Raw genomic sequence first — 25310 nt, 5'->3', positions numbered from 1 at the left:
CAGACCTCCACTGAGTCGAGTGTGTGTGTGTTATATGTGTGTGTGTACGAGTGTGTGCGGACTGTACCGGGCTCGCAGCTGGGGCTATCTAAAGGGGCCTTGGCATTCTGGGTCGGGAGGTGGGGTGAGGGGTGCGGGGAGAAATGGGGATTGAGGGAGTGAGGGAGAGCGAAGTGTGGAGGGAGGTAGGGAGGGAGGAGGGGGCTGGACAAGCACTCGGCGTCTGAGGAGTTGCAAACAGCTCTGTGTTTGTACTGTGTGCAGGAGTGACACTGCAGAGCTTCACACATGCTGCTGTTTACTTTCATTCTTTCCTCCACACTGGCCATATTTTCTTGTTTTCTGTGGAGAAGAGTGACTGTTCTCTCTCTCACCCGTCTATGCTCTTTCACCTTGGTGCTGGTGGACTATAGACAAGTTATGCGTTTGAGTGCCTGCCCCCTGAGCAGTCTGGAGTAGGTGAGTGTTGCCTTTGTGCTCTCAGGAGTACAGTAGTATAGTGTTGTTGTTTGAGATGTAGAAAGATAGAAGCGCTTAATTAGCGGGTTTTAGTGTTTATTGTCTCCTCTCTGTCTTTCGGTTGTCTCTCTCTCTCTCTCTCTCTTCTGTCTCTCTTTATTGGTGATGTGAGTGAGTGAGTGAGTGAGTGAGTGAGTGAGTGAGTGAGTGAGTGAGTGAGAGACACACACCTTTGACGCATTATTTAATTACATTGTAATAGTATGCCTTGTGTAATTAATATTTGCATGTCATCCTCTCAGATTGAGATTGACCCAATGAAATAGTAATCGTGCTCATTTGCCATGCTTGACTAAGCTCAGATTGTCTCATGTAATTTGCAAGTAGTTTTAGGAATGGTGTGTGTGTGTGTGTGTGTGTGTGTGTGTGTGTGTGTGTGTGTGTGTGTGTGTGTGTGTGTGTGTGTGTGTGTGTGTGTGTGTGTGTGTGTGTGTGTGTGTGTGTGTGTGTGTGTGTGTGTGTGTGTGTGTGTGTGTGTTTGTGTGTGTGTGTGTTTATATTCTGTATATAATGGCTGTCTGATAAGAACTGGGGCAGCTGTCACTTCAGACTTTTAGTGCTGGTTAGAAAGTATTTGTGTTCTGACAATGGCATGAGGCTGCTCAGACCCATGCCCAGGGGTGAGATGGGAAAACGATCCTTCATTCTGAAGCTGATGGACTGAAATGAATCTAAAAGCTACAGTGTTAGAGTAAGGATAGGCCACAAAGCTAATTTCTATAGCCACATGACGGTAGGAGCCACACACAGCCTTCTACAAAAAAACACATGTTTATTATTCTTTATTATTCACATCTGAATCGATCTTAACAAAGGTTGAACATAAGTTAAGATATTAAATGCAGACCAGACAAGAGGTCGACTGATTATGATTTGTCAACACCGATACCGATACCGATTTTTGGGAACCAAAAAAGCAGATACAGATTAATCGGCCGATTTTATAATAGAAAATAGAAAAATACTGAATGAACACTTATTTTAACTTAATATAATATATCAATAAAATCAATTTAGCCTCAAATAAATAGTAACGTTTTGGAGAAGAAAGTAAAAGTGCAATGTGTGCCATGTAAGAAAGCTAACGTTTAAGTTCCTTGCTCAGAACATGAGAACATATGTAATTTATTTATTTGATTTGATTTCACCTTTATTTAACCAGGTAGGCAAGTTGAGAACAAGTTCTCATTTACAATTGCGACCTGGCCAAGATAAATCAAAGCAGTTCGACACATACAACAACTCAGAGTTACACATGGAGTAAAACAAACATACAGTCAATAAAACAGTAGAAAAATAAGTCTATATACAATGTGAGCAAATGAGGTGAGATAAGGGAGGTAAAGGCAAAAAAAGGCCATGGTGGCAAAGTAAATACAATATAGCAAGGAAAACATTGGAATGGTAGATTTGCAGGGGAAGAATGTGCAAGGTAGAGATAGGTAGAGGTGTGTGTGCACCGTGTGTGAAACAGTGTGTGACTCTTCATATCAAAGCCTGTGAGTGTCTGTTGTGTGTGTGTGCATGTGTGCATGTGTGTGTGCATGTGTGCATCCCACATCAGTGCTGATTCTCTCCTGTGCTGTTGGCATCTGGGTGAATGTAGGGCAACTAAACTCTGTTTGTCCTAACCAGAAACATGAACATGGGACTGGGAAAATCCAATTCATTTACATCTATGTCTGTTGTAGCCTTCTTAATCTCACCCTCTTTTCTCTCCCACAGTACCACTTTCATCCATGTCCTGTTCTTTTTTCTCTCATTCTCAATCCCTTTATCTCTTGCTCTCCCTTTCTCTCTCACCCTCTCTCTCACTCATTAACGCTTATCTTTCATCCATCTCCTTTGCAATCTCTTACACATCATTAGTTGTATAAGAAATTAATAGAAAGTATTTTTATCACACATTCAGGTTGACATGACAGGTTACAACTAATGCTTATATGATACATTTTGTTTTTAAAATCATACCTTCAGGCCATCCTCTGAGAGCATCCTAGTGATAACAAAGCGATCTAGGAACAAGAACAGGAGTGGGGCTTGAACCAGCGATACTCCAATTACTGACCAGAATGATTCAGACCTTGTTGTCCAATTACACCCAGGAAGGCTACAGTATATTTGCCCAGTGAAGCTACATAACATAGCTAGCTAAAGCAGGAAGTAGAGCAGATGTGTAGGGCATGCTCCCTACAGCGGTATAGTGTTGGTCAGTGTACCATGCAACCCCGACTGATCAATTTGGCCTAGTTTCAAGTTTTAAGATTTAATTCCGAGACAGGATTTTGTCGAGGCACAGATCTGGGGAAGGGTACCAAAAACGTTCGGCTGCATTGAGGGTCCCCAAGAATACAGTAACCTCCATCATTCTTAAATTGAAGAAGTTCGAAACTATCAAGACTCTTCCAAGAGCAGGCTGCCTGGCCAAACTGAACAATCAGCTGAGAAGGGCCTTGGTCAGGGAGGTGACCAAGAACCCAATGGTCACTCTGACAGAGCTCCAGAGTTCCTCTGTGGAGATGGGAAAACCTTCCATAAGGACAACCATCTCTGCAGCACTCCACCAATCAGGCCTTTATGGTAGAGTGACCAGACGGAATCCACTCCTGAGTAAAAAGGCACATGACAGCTTGCTTGAATTTTGCCAAAAGGCACCTAAAGGACTCTCGGACCATGAAAAACAAAAATGAAATTTCTCTGGTCTGATGAAACCAACATAGAACACTTTGGTCTGAATGCCAAGCGTCAAGTCTTGAGGAAACCTGCCACCATCCCTACAGTGAAGCATGGTGGTGGCAGCATCATGATGTGGGGATGTTTTTCAGCAGCAGGGACTGGGAGACTAGTCAGGATCGAGGGAAAGATGAACGAAGCAAAGAACAGAGAGATCCTTGATGGAAACCTGATCCAGAGTGCTCAAGACCTCAGACTGGGGTGAAGGTTCACCTTCCAACAGGACAACGACCCTAAGCACACAGCCAAGACAATGTAGGAGTGGTCTCTGAATGTCCTTGAATGGCCCAGCCGGAGCTCGGACTTAAATCTGATCGAACATCTCTGGAGAGACCTGAAAATACCTGTGCAACGACGCTCACCATCCAACCTGACAGAGCTTGAGAGGATCTGTAGAGAAGAATGGGAGAATCTCTCCAAATACAGGTGTGCCAAGCTTGTGGCGTCATACCCAAGAAGACTCAAGGCTGTAATCGCTACCAAAGGTGCTTCAACAAAGTACTGAGTAAAGAGTCTTAATACTTAAGTAAAGATGATATTTCATTACTAAACTTTTTTGACATTTGCCATCATTTCTAAAAACCTGTTTTTGCTGTGTCATTATGGGGTATTGTGTGTAGATTAATGAGGGGAAAAAAATATTTAATCTATTTTAGAATAAGGCTGTAACATAACAAAATGTTGAAAAAGTCAAGGAGTCTAAATACTTTTTGAATGCACTGTATGCATAGGGGTAAGGTCACTAGGCATATTTGATAAACAGAGTAGCAGCAGCATTGATCGTATGTTAGTGGGCATGTGGGTGTGTAGTTTTAGTATAAATGTATGTGTGTGTGAGCAAATTATGAAGTGTGTGGTTGTGTGTGTTAGAGTATCAGGGGGCGTGAGTGTGTAGGGCCCTGTGAATGTGCATAGAGACAGTGTAAAACATGTATAAAATTGTCAACTCAACTAGTCCGTGTCGCTATTTAGTTATCTATTCAGCAGTCTTATGGCTTGGGGATAGAAGCTGTTCAGGAGCCTGTTGGTGTCAGACTGTACCGCTTGCCGTTCGGAAGCAGAGAGAACAGTCCACAACCCATCTGAATGCAAAGCCCCAGGGGCAGGATGGGTAACAGCCCTGTTGCATCTGCCAATCTGCACTGTTCACACAACACAGCTGTTAGCCTGCCAGAATAGAATAAAATAGAATACAATACAATACAATAGAACCACTAACTTGCTCTAGCCACACAGTGCCTTCTAGGCAACAGAACCAACAAAGACAACAGCCTATGTCCACCCAACAAGCAATATGGAAATTGGGATTCAATTGACATAAGCCTGGCTCTCTGTTATATCTGTTACATAAGGAAGAGAACTGAAGTGTGTTATCAGAAGACTAAAAGTCAATTTTCTGTGAGAATATGGGAGATGACAAAAGAGCTGTCTGAATGGAGGCTCTTGATGTTAATCATGCTGTTAAATAAAAGCAGAGAGAGAGAGGGAGAGATGCACGATTGGCGTCACTTATGGCTGCAAACAGAGATAGAGCGTGGGAGGTGAGAAGGAGAGGTGTATGATAAAGTCAGAGTGAAAGAGAGGAAGGAAAACATGTTTTCTGACCCCAGTTTGTCACTCCCAGAGCGCTTTGAACTTAACCGCAATCTTCTGTCACCCTGAAGAGCTCCGGCAGACATCAGAGGAAAGGGTTCAGACATTTCAGCTGTGATTTAGAATTTCATGACTAAATGATAGGCCATTCATCAGGTTTGTAAAGGGACAGCCACCCACATTAAAATGGCCTCCGTAGGGGCCTCCCGGGTGGCGCCGTGGTCTAGGGCACTGCATCGCAGCGCTAGCTGTGCCACCAGAGACTCTGGGTTCGAGCCCAGGCTCTGTCGCAGCTGGCCGCGACCGGGAGGTCCGTGGGGCGACGCACAATTGGCCTAGCGTCGTCCGGGTTAGGGAGGGTTTGGCCAGTAGGGATATATCCTTGTCTCATCGCACACTACCGACTCCTGTGGTGGGCCAGGTGCAGTGCATGCCAACTAGGTCGCCAGGTGCGCACACTGGTGCGGCTGGCTTCCGGGTTGGATGCGCGCTGTGTAAGAAGCAGTGGTTAGGTTGTGTTTCGGAACACGCATGGCTTTCGACCTTTGTCTCTCCCGAGCCCGTACGGGAGTTGTAGCGATGAGACAAGATAGTAAATATTAACAATTGGATACTACGAAATTGGGGAGAAAAAGAGGGAAAATAAATAAATAAATATATATATATACATAAAAATAAATTGTAAAAATTGCCTCCGTGAAGGCTTTGCTTACAGTGAGGTGAGCCAGGGTCATCTGAGAGAGCCAGCATGATCTCTGACACTGCTGTTATGTGTGTGTCTCTGGCAATGAATACTACTAATAGGATTATTCAAATGAAGAATTCGGCTACCTGAGAGCAGCTATGTGAGTAACAAAAACGTTTCAAACTGTGATGCAAATCTAAGACCAAATACTGCAGATGCAAGGTTTCTAGCCCGTGCAGAGTCATACTAGCAAGCCTCGCTATTAGAGTCCCACAATAGGCTCATAGCATCAGTAGGACCGAGATTGGGTCTCTGCTGCTCTCTAATTGGACTACAGACATAGTGTTGCACAGTCTCCCTCTCAACCTAGCATGCTCTGCTCTGAGTGTGACGCACGGCGTGCAAGACCACTGCTCTTCTATTCCCTTCCGAAAGGAGTGCACATCAACATGGGCCAGACTGTTAGCATAATTGACCGGGATACGGCCTTGCATTTGAAAGGCTAATTTAAGAACTTCTCGGGGAGTGAGAGAGATCCACCACAACACCTTTTTTGGTCATTCTAATGCAGAAGTGGGTTAGACAGTTAGAAAATGGGTTAGATAGTTGGCCAATGGGTTAGATAGTTAGACAAATGGTTAGACAGTTGGGCAATGGGCTAGACAGTTAGACAATGGGTTAGACAGTTAGACAATGGGCTAGACAGTTAGACAATGGGTTAGACAGTTCGACAATGGGTTAGACGATGGGTTAGACAGTTCGACAATGGGTTAGACGATGGGTTAGACAGTTAGACAATGGGTTTGACAATGGGTTAGACAGTTAGACAATTAGACTGGGTTAGATGATGGGTTAGACAGTTAGACAATGGGCTAGACAATGGGTTAGACAGTTAGACAATTAGACAATGGGTTAGACGATGGCTTAGACAGTTAGACAATGGGTTAGACAGTTAGACAAATAGACCGGGTTAGATGATGGGTTAGACAGTTAGACAAGGGGTTAGACAATGGGTTAGACAATTAGACAATGGGTTAGACGGTGGGTTAGACAATGGCTTAGACAGTTAGACAATTAGACAATGGGTTAGACGATGGGTTTAGACAGTTAGACAACTGGTTAGACAGTTAGACAATTAGACAATGGGTTAGACAGTTATACAATTAGTTAGACAATGGGCTAGACAGTTAGACAATGGGTTAGACAATGGGTTAGACAGTTAGACAATGGGTTAGACAGTTAGACAATTAGACCGGGTTAGATGATGGGTTAGACAGTTAGACAATGGGTTAGACAATGGGTTAGACAATGGGTTAGATGATGGGTTATAGACAGTTAGATAATTATACAATGGGTTAGACAGTTAGACAATGGGTTAAAATCAAATCAAATCAAATTTTATTTGTCACATACACATGGTTAGCAGATGTTAGTGTGTAGCGAGTGTAGCGAAATGCTTGTGCTTCTAGTTCCGACAATGCAGTAATAACCAACAAGTAATCTAGCTAACAATTCCAAAACTACTACCTTATAGACACAAGTGTAAGGGGATAAAGAATATGTACATAAAGATATATGAAAGAGTGATGGTACAGAGCGGCGTAGGCAAGATACTGATGGTATTGAGTGCAGTATATACATATGAGATGAGTATGTAAACAAAGTGGCATAGTTAAAGTGGCTAGTGATACATGTATTACATAAGGATGCAGTAGATGATATAGAGTACAGTATATACGTATACATATGAGATGAATAATGTAGGGTATGTAAACATTATATTAGGTAGCATTGTTTAAAGTGGCTAGTGATATATTTTACATAATTTCCCATCAATTCCCATTATTAAAGTGGCTGGAGTTGAGTCAGTGTGTTGGCAGCAGCCACTCAATGTTAGTGGTGGCTGTTTAACAGTCTGATGGCCTTGAGATAGAAGCTGTTTTTCAGTCTCTCGGTCCCAGCTTTGATGCACCTGTACTGACCTCGCCTTCTGGATGATAGCGGGGTCAACAGGCAGTGGCTCGGGTGGTTGTTGTCCTTGGTGATCTTTATGGCCTTCCTGTGACATCGGGTAGTGTAGGTGTCCTGGAGGGCAGGTAGTTTGCCCCCGGTGATGCGTTGTGCAGACCTCACTACCCTCTGGAGAGCCTTACGGTTGTGGGCAGAGCAGTTGCCGTACCAGGCGGGGATACAGCCCGACAGGATGCTCTCGATTGTGCATCTGTAGAAGTTTGTGAGTGCATTTGGTGACAAGCCAAATTTCTTCAGCCTCCTGAGGTTGAAGAGGCGCTGCTGCGCCTTCTTCACGATGCTGTCTGTGTGGGTGGACCAATTCAGTTTGTCTGTGATGTGCACGCCGAGGAACTTAAAACTTACTACCCTCTCCACTACTGTTCCATCGATGTGGATAGGGGGGTGTTCCCTCTGCTGTTTCCTGAAGTCCACAATCATCTCCTTAGTTTTGTTGACGTTGAGTGTGAGGTTATTTTCCTGACACCACACTCCGAGGGCCCTCACCTTCTCCCTGTAGGCCGTCTCGTCGTTGTTGGTAATCAAGCCTACCACTGTTGTGTCGTCCGCAAACTTGATGATTGAGTTGGAGCGTGCGTGGCCACGCAGTCGTGGGTGAACAGGGAGTACAGGAGAGGGCTCAGAACGCACCCTTGTGGGGCCCCAGTGTTGAGGATCAGCGGGGTGGAGATGTTGTTGCCTACCCTCACCACCTGGGGCGGCCCGTCAGGAAGTCCAGTACCCAGTTGCACAGGGCGGGGTCGAGACCCAGGGTCTCGAGCTTGGAGGGTACTATGGTGTTGAATGCCGAGCTGTAGTTGATGAACAGCATTCTCACATAGGTATTCTTCTTGTCCAGATGGGTTAGGGCAGTGTGCAGTGTGGTTGAGATTGCATCGTCTGTGGACCTATTTGGGCGGTAAGCAAATTGGAGTGGGTCTAGGGTGTCAGGTAGGGTGGAGGTGATATGGTCCTTGACTAGTCTCTCAAAGCACTTCATGTTGACGGAAGTGAGTGCTACGGTAGTCGTTTAGTTCAGTTAGACAGTTAGTGAATGGGTTAGACAGTAGGGATAGGTAATGCAGATCATATGAGATCATATGAGATCCCACACTCTTACATAACCTTATGTATTGGATGAATAAGGGAGAATGGACTGCCCTTCATGGTTTTGGAGTGTTGGGTGTACGTTTACAATTGAGTCATTTTGCAGACGCTCTTATCCAGAGTGACTTACGTTAGTGCATTCCTCTTAAGATAGCTCGGAGGGACAACCACATATCACAGACATAGAAAGGACAGGGACTCAGGGGGAAGCTGGTTCCACCATTGGGGTGCCAGGACAGTGTCGTGGAAATTTCCTCTATTTACCAAATCATGGGAGCAAACCACACACACACACGTCAGAGTTAGTTATAAAAGTCCATCTTTAATTATATGAGCTCTATCACAATCCTGTGACTCTCAGATAAATTCAGTGTCTCTCAGTGAATTCTCTGAGAGCCCCCTTACAATGCAACTGAGTTCCTTTAATAGCAAAGACACACATAGTCAGACAGCATAGACATAATTCATCATTCAGCTTTGTCTCCTTTCCCAAACCTCAGAACCATAAACCAATCCTCCATATCAACAGGCATATATCAAATTGTCATTTAGATACAACCAACTCAAAATACAACCAAACCTGGACAAGCTCACGGAGAGGAGAGTGAGGCTATAGGGTAAGATAGAAACAACATTAGAGGGAGCATAGAATGATTCCAGACACTGCAACCCTCCTTTTCCCACTGGGAAAGGTAGGGAGTAAAGATATGTTTACACATGATGACACGTTGACCTCTCCCCTCTCTGTGGCCCATGCAACTTAGTTTTGGCATAGAACAGATAACTGCAACCTCGCCACAGTATTATACAAAAATACCATTCTGATGAGAAGTAATTTACACACATTTGATGAATATTAAACATCTTACAAATGTTACCAACAAATTCTGATCCTTCCACGACAACAGAGAAGAGCTTGGACTGGGCTGAGTGGGAGTACAGTCGTGGCCAAAAGTTTTGAGAATGACACAAATATTAATTTCCACAAAGTTTGCTGCTTCAGTGGCTTTAGATATTCTTGTCAGATGTTACTATGGAATACTGACGTATAATTACAAGCATTTCATAAGTGTCAAAGGCTTTTATTGACAATTACATTAAGTTGATGCAAAGAGTCAATATTTGCAGTGTTGACCCTTCTTTTTCTAGACCTCTGCAATCTGCCCTGGCATGCTGTCAATTAACTTCTGGGCCACATCCTGACTGATGACAGCCCATTCTTGCATAATCAATGCTTGGAGTTTCTCAGAATTTGTTGGTTTTTGTTTGTCCACCCGCATCTTGAAGATTGCCCACAAGTTCTCAATGGGATTAAGGTCTGTGGAGTTTCCTGGCCATGGACCCAAGATATCGAAGTTGTGTTCCCTGAGCCACTTAGTTGTCACTTTTGCGTTATGGCAAGGTGCTCCATCGTGCTGGAAAAGGAATTGTTCGTCACCAAACTGTTCCTGGATGGTTGGGAGAAGTTGCTCTTGGAGGATGTGTTGGTACCATTCTTTATTCAATGGCTGTGTTCTTAGGCAAAATTGTGAGTGAGCCCACTCCCTTGGCTGAGAAGCAACCCCACACATGAATGGTCTCAGGATGCTTTACTGTTGGCATGACACAGGACTGATGGTAGAGCTCACCATGTCTTCTCCAGACAAGCTTTTTTTCCGGATGCCCCAAACAATCGGAAAGGGGATCATAGAAAATGACTTTACCCCAGTCCCAAGCAGTCCAATCCTGCACCTTTTGCAGAATATCAGTCTGCCCCTGATGTTTTTCCTGGAGAGAAGTGGCTTCTTTGCTGCCCTTCTTGATGCCAGGCCATCCTCCAAAAATCTTCGCCTCACTCTGCGTGCAGATGCACTCACACCTGCCTGCTGCCATTCCTGAGCAAGCTCTGTACTGGTGGTGCCCCGATCCCGCAGCTGAATCAACTTTAGGAGACAGTCTTGGCGCTTGCTGGACTTTCTTGGGCGCCCTGAAGCCTTCTTCACAACAATTGAACCGTTCTCCTTGAAGTTCTTGATGATCCGATAAATGGTTGATTTAGGTGCAATCTTACTGGCACCGATATCCTTGCCTGTGAAGCCACTTTTGTGCAAAGCAATGATGATGGCACGTGTTTCCTTGCAGTTAACCATGATTGACAGAGAAAGAACAATGATTCCAAGCACCACCCTCCTTTTGAAGTTTCCAGTCTGTTATTCAAACTCAATCAGCATGTGAGTGATCTCCAGCCTTGTCCTCGTCAACACTCACACCTGTGTCAACGAGAGAATCACTGACATGATGTCATGCCTTTTGTGGCATGGCTGAAATGCAGTGGAAATGTTTGTTTTTTTGCAAAGAGGGACTTTGCAATTAATTGCAGTTCATCTGATCACTCTTCATAATATTCTGGAGTATATGCAAATTGCCATCATACAAACTGAGGCAGCAGACTTTGTGAAAATGTATATTTGTGTCATTCTCAAAGCTTTTGGCCATGACTGTAGAGTATGTCTGTGTAGAGGAAGATCTGTTTACATGTGTTAGTGTGTGTGAGTGTGTAATTTATAATGGATTTACATTACATTATGTAAATGTAGAGGGCAGTGTTTCAGAGGATTTTTAAATGTCCGCTTGTGTCTCTGTGTGTGTGTGTGTCTGTATGTGTCTGCTTGTGTCTCTGTGTGTGTGTGTGTGTCTGCTTGTGTGTGTGTCTGCTTGTGTCTCTGTGTGTGTGTCTGCTTGTGTCTCTGTGTGTGTCTGCTTGTGTCTCTGTGTATGTCTGCTTGTGTCTCTGTGTCTGCTTGTGTCTGTCTGTGTCTGTTTGTGTTTCTGTCTATGTCTGCTTGTGTATCTGTGTCTGCTTGTGTCTCTCTGTGTGTGTGTCTGCTTGTGTGTGTGTGTCTGCTTGAGTTTCTCTGTGTGTGTGTGTCTGCTTGTGTATCTTTCTATGTGTGTGTGTGTGTCTGCTTGTCTCTCTCTCTCTCTTTGTGTGTGTGTGTGTGTTTGTGTCTCTCTCTGTGTCTGTCTGCTTGTGTGTGCGTCTGTCTGTCTGTCTGTCTGTCTGTCTGTCTGTCTGTCTGTCTGTCTGTCTGTCTGTCTGTCTGTCTGTCTGTCGTGTGTGTACTCTCCAGGACAGCTAGAGTATTTATAACTGACACAACGTGACCTGTACGTGTGTATGCATTTAACCATGTCTAATGCACTGCCCTCAAACGTTGTTAGAACTAGGGTCAGAGGGTCTACACATGAAAGTGTCATCTGCATGCACATGCACTCTCCCCTCCCCCGAAGTACTGAAACATTTACACACCTACCCAACCCACTTCCCTATAGTTGCTTTTAGAGGAGAGGCATAGCATTTGCTTGACATTGCTGCTGACATTGTAAGCACAACAGGAATGACAAAGATGAATCTCAACTTTGCCTGAGGCCATCCCATCATAAATCACAGTCAACACTTTCTAATGTGTATATGTTAGATAAAAATATAGTTCCTCTAAAACAACAACAGAGGCAATCATATTAAATTTGATATTTCACGCCTGTTCCCATCAATGCCTACTGAAACACATGAGACCTTTCTACTGTATATTATTAGATTGTTTTTGTTGCTGCCCTTTAACAGATGGCTTTAAATTCATTTTAATCTGCAAATTAAATATTTATAGGAAATTATAGTAAATGTCAAGCATCAATAATATCGCCCTGTTTTACATAGAGCTGCTGTCCTCACATCTCAAAGGAGTTATGACAAATGAGTTCAATCAGAAGATTCAATGAGTGGGAAGACTGTGTGTGTTTGAGAGAGTGTATATAACTTAGGTCTGTACTGATGTTTGTACTGACACTGCTATGATTTAAGGTTAACTCATGCCTCATGCTACTGTCTTGTTGAACCAAAGTCAGATAACCCATCCTAAAAGGTCACATATCCTCTGTTCTTTCCTCTGGCCACTTCCTGCCACGTTGAACTGTCAAATACACAATTGCAAACCATTGCTTTGTTTTGTTTCTCCAATCATAATCTTAATTTAGTTTTTCATAATTTATCCTGTTATACGGTATGTCAACCCCCAACGCCATATTAGAGTAGTTTTGTATCTGGTGTCAAGACCCTTTTTTAAATTTTCACCTAAAATGACATACCCAAATCTATCTGCCTGTAGCTCATGACCTGAAGCAAGGATATGCATATTCTTTATACCATTTGAAAGGAAACACTTTGATATTTGTGGAAATGTGAAATTAATGTAGGAAAATATAACACAATAGATTTGTTAAGATAATACTCTTGAAATGCAAGAGAAAGGCCACAACGTATTATTACAGTTTAGGCGCAATTTAGATTTTGTCCACTAGATGGCAGCAGTGTATGTGCAAAGTTTTAGGCTGATCCAATGAACCACTGCATTACTGTTCAAAATGTTGTATCAAGTCTGCCCAAATGTGCCTAATTGGTTTATTGATACATTTAAGTTCATAACTGTGCACTATTCTCAAACAATAGCATGGTATTCTTTCACTGTAATAGCTACTGTAAATTGGACAATGTAGTTAGATTAACAAGAATATAAGCTTTTTGCCCATACCAGATAATCACACGTTAGTTTAACCATCCCGTGGGGGGATTCCATAGGAATGCTGGCCCATGTTGACTCCAAGGTTTCCACAGTTGTGTCAAGTTAACTGGATGTCCTTTGGGTGGTGGACCATACTTGATACACACGGGAAACTGTTGAGCGTGAAAAATCCAGAAGCATTGCAGTTCTTGACATAAACCGGTCCTCCTTGCACCTACCCCGTTCTAAAGCACTTAAATATGTTGTCTTGCCCATTCAGCCTCTAAATGGCACACATACACAATCCATGTCTCAATTGTCTCAAGGCTTAAAAATCCTAATTTAAATTGGTCTCCTCCCCTTCATCTACACTAATTGAAGTATATTCAACCATTGACATAAGGGATCATAGCTTTCACCTGGATTCACCTGGTCAGTCCATGTCATGGAAAAGCAGGTGTCCTTAATGTTTTGTACACTGAGTGTACGAAAACGTCCATTTAAAAAAAAAAACGATATAGTCAAACACTTAGCTAGTCTCTGTAGACTGAATTTTAAGCCTAGAACAAACTAGGCTCATTAGGGAGAAATGGAGAGCTGAACCATAGACAAATACATTTCCTCCAGAGAAAATTCCTACTGTTACAGTTTTCTTCCGGTGAAAGAGAGGAGGACCAAAATGCAACGGGGTTATTCATAAAAATCTTTAATGAAAGATGAAAATACAAACAGTATACAAAAACAAGAAAAACCAAAACAGCCCTATCAGGTGCAACAAACACAGAGACAGGAACAATCACCCACGAAATACTCAAAGAATATGGCTGCCTAAATATGGTTCCCAATCAGAGACAACGATAAACACCTGCCTCTGATTGAGGACCACTCTAGGCAACCATAGATTTACCTAGACTACTTCACTAACCACAATCCCATAACCTACAAAAAAATCCTAGACAAAACACACCACATAAATACCCATGTCACACCCTGGCCTGACCAAAATAATAAAGAAAACACAAAATACTAAGGCCAGGGCGTGACACATACCCCTTGACTTATTCCATATTTTTCTGTGTTACAGCCTGAATTTAAAATGTATTAAATATATTTTAATTCTCACCCATTTACACACAGTAATCCATAATGGCAAAGTGAAAACATGCTTTGAAGAATATATATATATATATAGCTTTTTAATCAATTGAAAATGAAATAATTGATTGAAAATGAAATATCTCATTTATATACAGTACCAGTCAAACGTTTGGACACAACTACTCATTAAAATGTTTTTTTTTCTTCTTCTTTATTTTACTATTTTCTACAATGTATAATAATAGTGAAGACATCAAAACTATTAAAAAACACATATGGAATCATGTAGTAACCAAAAAAGTGTTAAACAAATCAATACATATATATTTTAGATTTTAGATTCTTCAAAGGAGCTACCCTTTGCCTTGATGACAGCTTTGCACACTCTTGGAATTCTCTCAACCAGCTTCACCTGGAATGCATTTCCAACAGTCTTGAAGGAGTTCCCACATATGCTGAGCACTTTTTGGCTTCTTTTCCGTCACTCTGTGGTCCAACTCATCCCAAACCATCTCAATTGGGTTGAAGTTGGGTGATTGTGAAGGTCAGGTCATCTGATGCAACACTCCATCACTTTCCTTCTTGGTAGCCCTTACACAGCCTGGAGGTGTGTTGGGTCATTGTCCTGTTGAAAACCAGATGGGATGGTGTATCGCTGCAGAATGCTGTGGAAGCCATGCTGGTTACATGTGCCTTGAATGATAAATAAATCACTGATTGTCACCAGCAAAGCACCCCCACACCATCACACCTCCTCCTCCATGCTTCACAGTGGGAACCACACATGCAGAGATCATCCGTTCACCTACTCAGCTGTTTCGCAAAGACACGGCGGTTGGAACCAAAAATCTCAAATTTGGACTCATCAGACCAAGGACAGATTTCCACCGGTCTAATGTCCATTGCTCGGGTTTCTTGGCCCAAGCAAGTCTCTTCTTCTTATTGGTGTCCTTTAGTAGCGGTTTCTTTGCAGATATTTGTCCATGAAGGCCTGTTTCATGCAGTCTCCTCTGAACAGTTGATGTTGAGATGTGTCTGTTACTTGAACTCTGTCAAGCATTTATTTGGGCTGCAATTTTTGAGGCTGGCAACTCTAATGAACTTATTCTCTGCAGCAGTGGTAACTCTGGGTTTTCCTTTCCTGAGGCGGTTCTCATTAGAGCAAGTTTCATCCTAGCGCTTGATGGTTTTTGCGACTGCACTTGAATTTTTTTTTAAAGAGCTTGAAATATTCTGGATTGACTGACCTTCATGTCATAAAGTAATGATAGACTGTCGTTTCTCTTTGCTTATTTGAGCTGTTCCTGCCATAAAATGGACTTGGTCTTTTACCAAATAGGGCTATCATCTGTATACCACCCTACCTTGTCACAACACAACTGATTGGCTCAAATGCATTAGAGAAGTATAGACATTTCACAAATTAACTTTTAATAATTTAACAAGGCACACCTTTTTGGTTACTACTTGATTCCATGTGTTATTTCATAGTTTTGATGTCTTCACTATTATTCTGCAATGTAGAAAATAGAACAAATAAATAAAAAACTTGAATGAGTAGGTGTGTCCAAACTTTTGACTGGTAATGTAAGTATTCACACCCCTGAGTCAATACACGTTACAATCACTTTTGGCAGCGATTTTAAGGAATTGTTTGCAAATGTATTAAATATAAAAAAACAGAAATACATTGTTTACATAAGTATTCAGACCCTTTGGTATGAGACTCGAACTTGAGCTCAGGTTCCTGTTTCCATTGATCATCCTTGAGATGTTTCTACAACTTGATTGGAGTCCACCTGTGGTAAATTCAATTGATTGGACATTATTTGGAAAGGCACACACCTGTCTATATAAGGTCCCACAGTTGACAGTGTATGTCAGAGCAAAAGCCCAGCCTTGAGGTCAAAGGAATTGTCCGTAGAGCTCTGAGACAGGATTTTATCAAGTTACAGATCTGGGGAAGGGTACCAAAACATTTCTGCAGAATTGAAGGTCCTCAAGAACACAGTGGCCTCCATCATTCTTAAACAGAATAAGTTTGGAATCACCAAGACCCTTCGTAGAGCTGGCCGCCAGTCCAAACTGAGCAATCGGGGGTGAAGGGCCTTGGTCAGGGAGGTGACCAAGAACCCAATGGTCACTCAGTTCTGCTGTGGAGATGGGAGAAACTTCCAGAAGGACAACCATCTCTGCAGCGCTCTACCAATCAGGCCTTTATGGTAGAATGGCCAGATGGATTCCACTCCTCAGTAAAAGGCACATGACAGCCCACTTGGAGTTTACCAAACAGCACCTAAAGACTCTCAGACAATGAGAAACAAGATTCGCTGGTCTGATGAAACCAAGATAGAACTCTTTGGCTTGAATGCCAAGTGTCACGTCTGGAGGAAACCTGGTGCCATCCCTACGGTGAAGCATGGTTTTGGCAACATCATGCTCTAGGGATGTTTTTCAGCGTCAGGGACTGGGAGACTAGTCAGGATTGAGGGAAAGATGAACGTGCCTCCCGAGTGGCGCAGTGGCCTAAGTCACTGCATCACAGTTGCTAGCTGTACCACTAGAGATCCTGGTTCGAGTCCAGGCTCTGTTGCAGCTGGCCTTGACCGGGAGACCCATTGGGCGGCACCAATTGGCCCAGCGTCATCCGGCTTATGGGAGGATTTGGGCGTCAGGGATGTCCTTGTCCCATCACGCTCTAAAGATTCCTGTGGCGGTCTGGGTGTACGCACGTTGACACAGTCACCAAGTGTACAGTGTTTCCTCCGACACATTGGTGTGGCTGGTTTTCGGGTTAAGCGGGCATTGTTTCACGAAGTGATGCAGCTTGGTTGGTTCGTGTTTCGGAGGATGCATGCCTCTCGACCTTCGCATCTCCCTGTACGGGAGTTGGAGCGATGAGACAAGACTGCCAATTGGATACCAGCGTGCTCAGGACCTCAGACTGAGACGAAGGTTCACATTCCAATAGGACAACAACCCTAAGCCAAGACAACACGGGAGTGGCTTTTGGACAAGTCTCTGAATGTCCTTCATTATCCCAGCCAGAGCCCGGACTTCAACCCGATCAAACATCACTGGAGAGATCTGAAAATAGCTGTACAGCAATGCACACCATCCAACCTGACTGATCTTGAGAGGATCTTCAGAGAGGAATGAGAGAAGCTCCCCAAATACAGGTGTGCCAAGCTTGTAGCGTCATACATATCTACCTCAATGATTGCATACCCTTGAACATTGAATGGTACTGGTACCCCTTGATATATAAGTTATCGTTACTCATCTATTACTACTTTTATTATTGCGTGTTTTACTTTTCTATTATTTCTCTATTTTCTTTCTCCCTGCATTGTTGGTAAGGGCCGTAAGTAAGCATTTCACTGTTAGTACACACCTGTTGTTTATGAAGAATAACATTTTATTTTATTTGATATGTTCCCCCAACATTTCAATGGAGTCAGTCTGGGGCTCGTCAAAAGCTAAAAGCCTGTTGGTGATGATGTCGTGTTCTTGTGCCAAGGGCGTGAGACACTGAACTCAAGACTGCTTACTTGGTCTCTCTCCCTTTCCCACTCCCTTCCCCTTAGTATCCCTGATCTGTCTCATTTTCTTGTCTCTTTATCACTCTCATTTGGTCCTTTTTTAAAATCGGTTTTCACCTGTTACATTTTCTTACTTTCAGCTGTCCCTTTTTACAATACAATGTTAAGCCCTGTATGCATTGTTATTGGTTTCGTTTCACCGCATCATGATGGTGCCATCTTACAATATTGAAATCCCATTAATACGGTACAGTATGTTAATACGGTTCACCTTTATGAATGTGTCGTGATCACCCTATTCTCCCTGTGTTTAAACCAACCCACCCAAACCCTCCATGTCACAGACTGAGACAGTGGGATGACCAATAGATTGATTGACGTGACTCATAATCCCCATGGGCAGATTGGCCCCCGGCAGAAACAGGAAATAAGACTGCCAATCTGCCAATCACAACGGCTACCCTCTGCCCAGTCACCCTAAATGTCCCCGTCTTGTTGCGTAGTTCCGTGTGACATGATGAGTCAGTCACCCTCAGTTTGGCTGAGCAGAAATCCTGTATGTCTGTCTGTAGTACTCTGCTACATTGTTTTCATCTATCTGTTAGCGCTGGGTGGTGTCATCGTCTTTGAGTCGCTTTCAGCTCCCCTGCTTTTGCTTCACAGTGGGCTGTTTTTGTGCAGTTAACCCAACCATAACAAGATGTAATTTCATCTCGACCATCACTTTGTGTTTGTGTGTGTGTGTGCTTTCCTTTCCTTTTTTCTCTCCTCCCCTCTCTGGCATATAGCTGTGACTTTAGGCTTCGGGGAGAATACTGTTTCATTCCATGTCTCTGCGCTGGCCTGCTTGTTTAAATGTCCTATTTTCCCCTGATTTACCCAGTACACAGGGCTCACCAGTCACATCCTGGTAATATAACTTTTTCCCCTGGTAACGCGTCAGTAAGCATCTGATGGGTTACTATATCCAAGGCACTGGTGGTTAATGTGTTTTCACATCCTCTCTCTCATTCCCTTGTTCTCTCTCTCTCTCTCTCTCTCTCTCTGTCTGTCTGTCTGTCTGTCTGTCTGTCTGTCTGTCTGTCTGTCTGTATTTGGTGCAGCCTCCGCTCTGTCCTCTTCTGTTAGAGGTAACATTCCCTGACAGTTAGATGTGGTCAAGTGTGACAATGGGTCCTTTTCAAATGCCCAAAAGATGCTCTACCCACCGCTCCTATTCACAGCCACATTAAAAAATAGCTTTGATCTGCCTCATCCAGGGTCAGAGAGAGAGAGAGAGAGAGAGAGAGAGAGAGAGAGAGAGAGAGAGAGAGAGAGAGAGAGAGAGAGAGAGAGAGAGAGAGAGAGAGAGAGAGAGAGGTGGGGAGGGGGGGTTATTTTCTGCATTATGCATCTTCCTTTCGATGCAAAACCCAGCACTGGGGTTCATGACCGACGCGCTCTACCCACTGGGCACACCATGTCATTTCAACGTGAAAATTTGGGTCATATTTAGTTGTTATTTAGATGTTGATCAATGAGATTTCAACCTTTAAATCACCCACGCAAAAAGACAGCCAAGTTTGTTGAACTGCATTATATCGCTATGCTTTCGACCATTTAAAAGCCGAACCAAATTCCAATGGAAGAGCAATGTCTGATTGTTGGTTTAGTTGTCATCTAAATGTGTTATCAGAGCAATTTCAACCATTTAAATTCACAACAAAGTTCAAATTGGAAAACATTGTCATATATTTTGTATTTCTAACAACTTAATGTGTTATCCATCTAATAGCACAACCAAAAGACTTGGATTGCAGTTGAGATTACATTAAAAGTACATGTGCAAGTGATCAATGCTGTTTGAGATTCTGCACATATTATTATAGCAATTGTGAATTGTAGACAAATTGTGAATTGTAGACGAATTGTAAATCGTGGAAAAAGGACAGACAAACTGGACTTAAATCCAGACTAAGGGGCGACAGGTAGCCTAGTGGTTAGAGCATTGGGCCAGTAACCGAAAGGTTGCTAAATCGAATTCCCAAGCTGACAAGGTAAAAAATCTGTCATCCTGCCCCTAAACAAGGCACCCACTGTTCCTAGGCCGTCATTGTAAATAAGACTATGTTCTGAAATGACTTGTCTAGTTAAATAAAGGTTAAATATAAAATAAGTCAGTGACACAGATGGACAATCCAAGCAGAAGATACATCTCCTACAAATGTTGATATTTGGTTGTGTTCAATATCCAGTTTGTCAACAAATTGATATGTTAGATTCATGTCTCCATCTCAACCAACAATCAAAGTTAAAGAATAAGACTAAATCTAATCTAATCAAACTTTAAATGCACTTTAAATAAAGTTTGATTTAATTTAGTCCTATTCTTTCACTTAGATTTTTGGTTAAGATGGATGTGAAACTTCAACTTATGATTAACTTGAAGATTACATTTGAATTCAACCAAAGCTTGAAACCCTAGAACTGAATTGAAGAATAGCTGTTAACACCTCTTAAGGATCCGCCCCTTTTTTTCAATTTTCGCCTAAAATGACATACCCAAATCTAACTGCCTGTAGCTCAGGACCTGAAGCAAGAATATGAATATTATTGATACCATTTGAAAGGAAACACTTTGAAGTTTGAAGTGGAAATGTGAAATGAATGTAGGAGAAAATAACACATTAGATCTGGTAAAAGATAATACAAAGAAAAAATTTGTTTTTTTGTAATGTTTTTGTACCATCATCTTTGAAATGCAAGAGAAAGGCCAAAATATATTATTCCAGTCCAGGTGAAATTTAGATGTTGGCCACTAGAAGACAGCAGTGCATGTGCAAAGTTTTAGACTGATCCAATGAACCATTGCATTTCTGTTCAAAATGATGTATCAAGACTGCCCAAATGTGCCTAATTGATGTATTAATAACTTTTCAAGTTCATAACTGTGCACTCTCCTCAAACAATAGCATGGTATTCTTTCACTGTAATAGTTACTGTAAATTGGACAGTGCAGTTAGATGAACAAGAATTGAAGCTTTCTGCCCATATCAGATATGTCTATGTCCTGGGAAATGTTCATGTTACTTACAACCTCATGCTAATCACATTAGCCTACGTTAGCTCAACCGTCCTGTGGGGGACCCACCGATTGTGTAGAGGTTAATGACTTCCCAAATGAAATACAGGCCTAAATACCATTATTGATGATATATGATTGATAAAGTATGGATACATTTAATTTGCTTTGTTGAATCTAACCCTTTTGAATGACTTTGATAGTAAAAGTGCATATATTTAGTTATTAAGAGATTTCTCAATAATTATTCTCATGATAGCACATTGGCCAATTTGTAAGTCGCTCTGGATAAGAGCGTCTGCTAAATGACTTAAATGTAAATGTAAATGTAATTGGCAGTATTCAGTGAAAAATATCAACGCTAAACTGGGCTTTGTTAAAACCCTGGATTGGAGACCAAATGAATAACTGTAGATAGATCAACTCTCCAGTAGGAGATATTGCCCAGCCTATTGTTTTTTTTCTGATAGTGCACAAAGTTGATTGTGTTTTAAAGGTAGAAAATCAACATATAAACAACACTTTAAATTCATGACTTTTAAAAAAATCCAATGAATTTCGTAAAGTGTCAACCAACCATTGATGCCAATGAGAGATTCAATCACAATCTCAGTTACATCTTGTGTACTTGCTTACTTTTCAGAATATTTTTCATTGAATTTAAACATAATTTAACCTTCCTCTATGGTTCAGCCATAGCATTTATGTTGTTTTCAGCCATATTCGTAGAGGCAAAAATCATCTGCTATGTCTACCACTGAAATATACGCTACTGCACTTCATGACCCAGGGCTCTTTCGAGCCATGACACCTCATCAGCTACATATCACGTGTGAGTGTCACAGGGTTTTCAACACCCCATCTCTCCCATTGACACCCAAGGCACTACCATTATGGCCTCATGCTGGAGATGATCTTAAACGACTGAGAAAGAAGTCTGCTTGATGGAGAGAACATTCTCTCGTTCTCTCCATCAATTGATTATTTGTTTGGAGTGTGAAAGGAGGGCCAGGATGTCAAGAGAGTGAGGAGTGCTTCCACGATACTTGGGGAGAGAGAGAGGTGTTTTATGGCCCGACAGTGCTGTGGCAAGACTGACTGACTGTGGCCAATGGCCAACACTATTCATTCCTCCTTACACGTCTCTCTCTCTCTCCCTCTCTCTTTCTCTCTCACGGTCACTCTCACTCTCTCCTTGACTCTCATTTACTCTCCAACTCTTTTTTTTCTCTTTATTTCTGTCTCCCCTAGTTTTTTTCCCTCCTCTCTCTCTCTGTCTCCATCTCGTACATTCTCTCCATTTCTTCAGTGCCCCCCTCTCTGTTTAGAGGCTGTTCCGGGTGTGTTGTTACGCTGGAGGACAGTCTTGTGTGCCAGTAGGTGTGTGTGTGTCCCTTCACTCTGTGTGATTAATGGTCATCCAGACAAAGGGCCGATGGATGAGCAGGTTGGCTCTCTGGGGCCCCTCTGAGTTGGGATTAAAGTGACGAAACTCTTAGACTCCTGCTTGAAGTTCACCCTGTTACCCCTGCAACATGCCTGCGGGATGGGAGAATGTCCTCAGGGTGAACGACAGGGCTGTAGGAGAACTAATTGTGGCAGGGCAGTGTGTGTGTGTGTGTGTGTGTGTGTGTGTGTGTGTGTGTGTGTGTGTGTGTGTGTGTGTGTGTGTGTGTGTGTGTGTGTGTGTGTGTGTGTGTGTGTGTGTGTGTGTGTGTGTGTGTGTGTGTGCACGCTTCTGTGTTTAATGGATGTGTGTGTCTGTGCTAATGCGATTATGATAACTCCTCACGAGGCTGGCGCAATGCTGGGTATGAGAGGGGGGTGTTTCCATGGGGTGGATGAGTTTGAAATCAAATCTCACCATCTGCATGGGGAACAAGAGAGAGGGAGAGAGGGAGAGAGAGATAATGAAATATAGAGCAGGAAATAGGGAGAATGGCAGAGCAAAAGAAAATAAGAGAGAGTGTATTTCCCTATAGAGTGACTTGGGGGAGAGAGATACAGCTTTGTGTATAAGGAAAGAGAGAGAGAGGCAGTGAGAGAGAGTTGCAGCTCTATGTATAGAGAGTGAGGGAGGGAGGGCAGAAAGGAGGGATGGAGGAAAGGAGGGAGGGGGACCCGGCATCAGCATTGTGGGCCAGCTGAATGATGCCTTTATGAGCAATGGTTAAAAGGACATTGGGGGCGAGGCCCCATCACCATGGTAACCTCACAAGAGCCCTTGAAGGAGAGATAATGGAGTGAGAGGGAAGTTCCTTTTCTTTAAACCCCCTCCCTCCCTCCCTCTCTTGTGTTCTTCTCCTCTCTTGGCTAGTTGGGCGCAACCTCACACCTTAGCGGAGTTGAAAGTTCTGTTTGTGCCTTATTAGAGGGGTCCTAACTGACAACACACACCAAGGCAGCCCAGGACAGGCTTCATACATTGCCTTGTAACGTACAGAGACTTTTTTTGGCTGCAACATATTGCCATTGTTTTTGTCAGCCTCAAATTTGGAACTTTATCTTGCATCTGCAATAAATTGAGGCGTTTTTTTGGGGGCATCTTGTTGAGAATAAGAGCAAGTTCCCCTGTTGGTGACCTGAAGGTCCAGAGACAGAGAGCCAGAGATGTTCTCTAAAAGCAGTGTCTCAGCCTGTGACTCTTTTGTATTTCTTTCAGAGGCTCCGTTGTCAAACCATGGAGCTGCCTCCGAGACCACAAGCCCTGAAAATATGCAATGCTTAACGGTGAGTGACTCTTTTAGAACTTTCTCTCTATGTGTCTGTGTACTGTATATCTGGGTATCTGTTTGAGACATGGAGCTGTGTGTGTGTGTGTGTGTGTGTGTGTGTGTGTGTGTGTGTGTGTGTGTGTGTGTGTGTGTGTGTGTGTGTGTGTGTGTGTGTGTGTGTGTGTGTGTGTGTGTGTGTGTGTGTGTGTGTGTGCTAGTCTCTCTTTTTTCATCACATTTCATATTTTTGAGGAATCGTCATAAACAGACAATACAAAAGAGCTTAAAAATATAACAACATTTTTTCGTGAGTATGTGTGTGTATGTGTGAGTGTGTTTGCATGCATGTGTTTGTGTGTGTGAATTATTTATAGCTAGGCTTTGTGTGCAGATGTTAAGAAAATGCCAGAATGTTGTGATGTATGCAATGCTGTAATTGGTCGCATGTATGTGAGTCATATTGAGAAGAGACGATTGTTGTTGATGTTGAGAGAGAGAATGCCCAGTTTGTCATTTATGATGGTCATTTTCTGACCATGTTTTTAGAGAGCAGGAGATAAAGAGAGGGAGAGTTTAGAGGCAGATAGAGAGAGGGAGAGTTGAGAGGCAGATAGAGAGAGGGAGAGTTGAGAGGCAGATAGAGAGAGGGAGAGTTGAGAGGCAGAGAGGGTGAGTTGAGAGGCAGATAGAGAGAGGGAGAGTTGAGAGGCAGATAGAGAGAGGGAGAGTTGAGAGGCAGAGAGGGTGAGTTGAGAGGCAGATAGAGAGAGGGAGAGTTGAGAGGCAGATAGAGAGAGGGAGAGTTGAGAGGCAGATAGAGAGAGGGAGAGTTGAGAGGCAGATAGAGAGAGGGAGAGTTGAGAGGCAGATAGAGAGAGGGAGAGTTGAGAGGCAGATAGAGAGAGGGAGAGTTGAGAGGCAGAGAGGGTGAGTTGAGAGGCAGATAGAGAGAGGGAGAGTTGAGAGGCAGATAGAGAGGGAGAGTTGAGAGGCAGAGAGGGAGAGTTGAGAGGCAGATAGAGAGAGGGAGAGTTGAGAGGCAGATAGAGAGAGGGAGAGTTGAGAGGCAGATAGAGAGAGGGAGAGTTGAGAGGGAGAGTTGAGAGGCAGATAGAGAGAGGGAGAGTTGAGAGGCAGATAGAGAGAGGGAGAGTTGAGAGGCAGAGAGGGAGAGTTGAGAGGCAGATAGAGAGAGGGAGAGTTGAGAGGCAGATAGAGAGAGGGAGAGTTGAGAGGCAGATAGAGAGAGGGAGAGTTGAGAGGCAGAGAGGGAGAGTTGAGAGGCAGATAGAGAGCGGGAGAGTTGAGAGGGAAATGGAGAGCGGGAGAATTGAGAGGCAGATGTTGAGAGGGAGAATTGAGAGGGTAAGTTGAGAGGGAGATGGGGAGAGAGAGTGAGATGGAGAGAGGTGAGAGGGAGATAACGGCAGGGAAAGTAGAGAAGGAGAAGGGTGAGTTGAGAGGGAGATGGGGAGATAGAGAGAGGGAGAGTGATAGAGGGAGGGAGAGTAAAGAGAAAGAGGAAGAGTACAGCGTGTTTGTGACCCTCTTCACTTAATGATGCATATAAAACACATGCTCAAGTGCTGTTATGGTGCTCACAGCAGTTTCTCATGCTATCTGCATTTAAGTCTATCCATAAATAATGGGGCCAATGGGAGAGTTGAGAGGGAGAGTTGAGAGGGAGATAATCAGAGTTGAGAGGGAAAT

At 43.1% G+C, this 25310-nt stretch overlaps 1 protein-coding gene across 3 annotated transcripts in view; it reads left to right on the top strand.

Moving 5' to 3' along the window:
* The first annotated feature begins 253 nt into the window (after positions 1-253).
* Positions 254-25310, top strand: part of LOC118387534 (regulator of G-protein signaling 3-like) — a 217559-nt gene continuing 192502 nt past the window's right edge. The window contains exons 1-2 of one of the 3 annotated variants that reach the window (XM_052459849.1): positions 254-459; positions 23549-23616. In XM_052459849.1, the coding sequence (XP_052315809.1) occupies positions 23602-23616 (15 nt within the window). In that variant the 5' untranslated portion in view covers positions 254-459; positions 23549-23601. Of the gene's footprint in view, positions 460-23198; positions 23617-25310 lie in introns of those variants that run through there. The other 2 variants (XM_052459847.1, XM_052459846.1) reach the window with 2 other exon arrangements.

This window comes from Oncorhynchus keta, chromosome 13, assembly GCF_023373465.1.
Source record: "Oncorhynchus keta strain PuntledgeMale-10-30-2019 chromosome 13, Oket_V2, whole genome shotgun sequence".
In the NCBI taxonomy this organism is placed as follows: domain Eukaryota; kingdom Metazoa; phylum Chordata; class Actinopteri; order Salmoniformes; family Salmonidae; genus Oncorhynchus; species Oncorhynchus keta.
The sequence above is the reverse complement of the archived record's forward strand: the minus strand, read 5'-3'. Positions and strand labels throughout refer to the sequence as shown.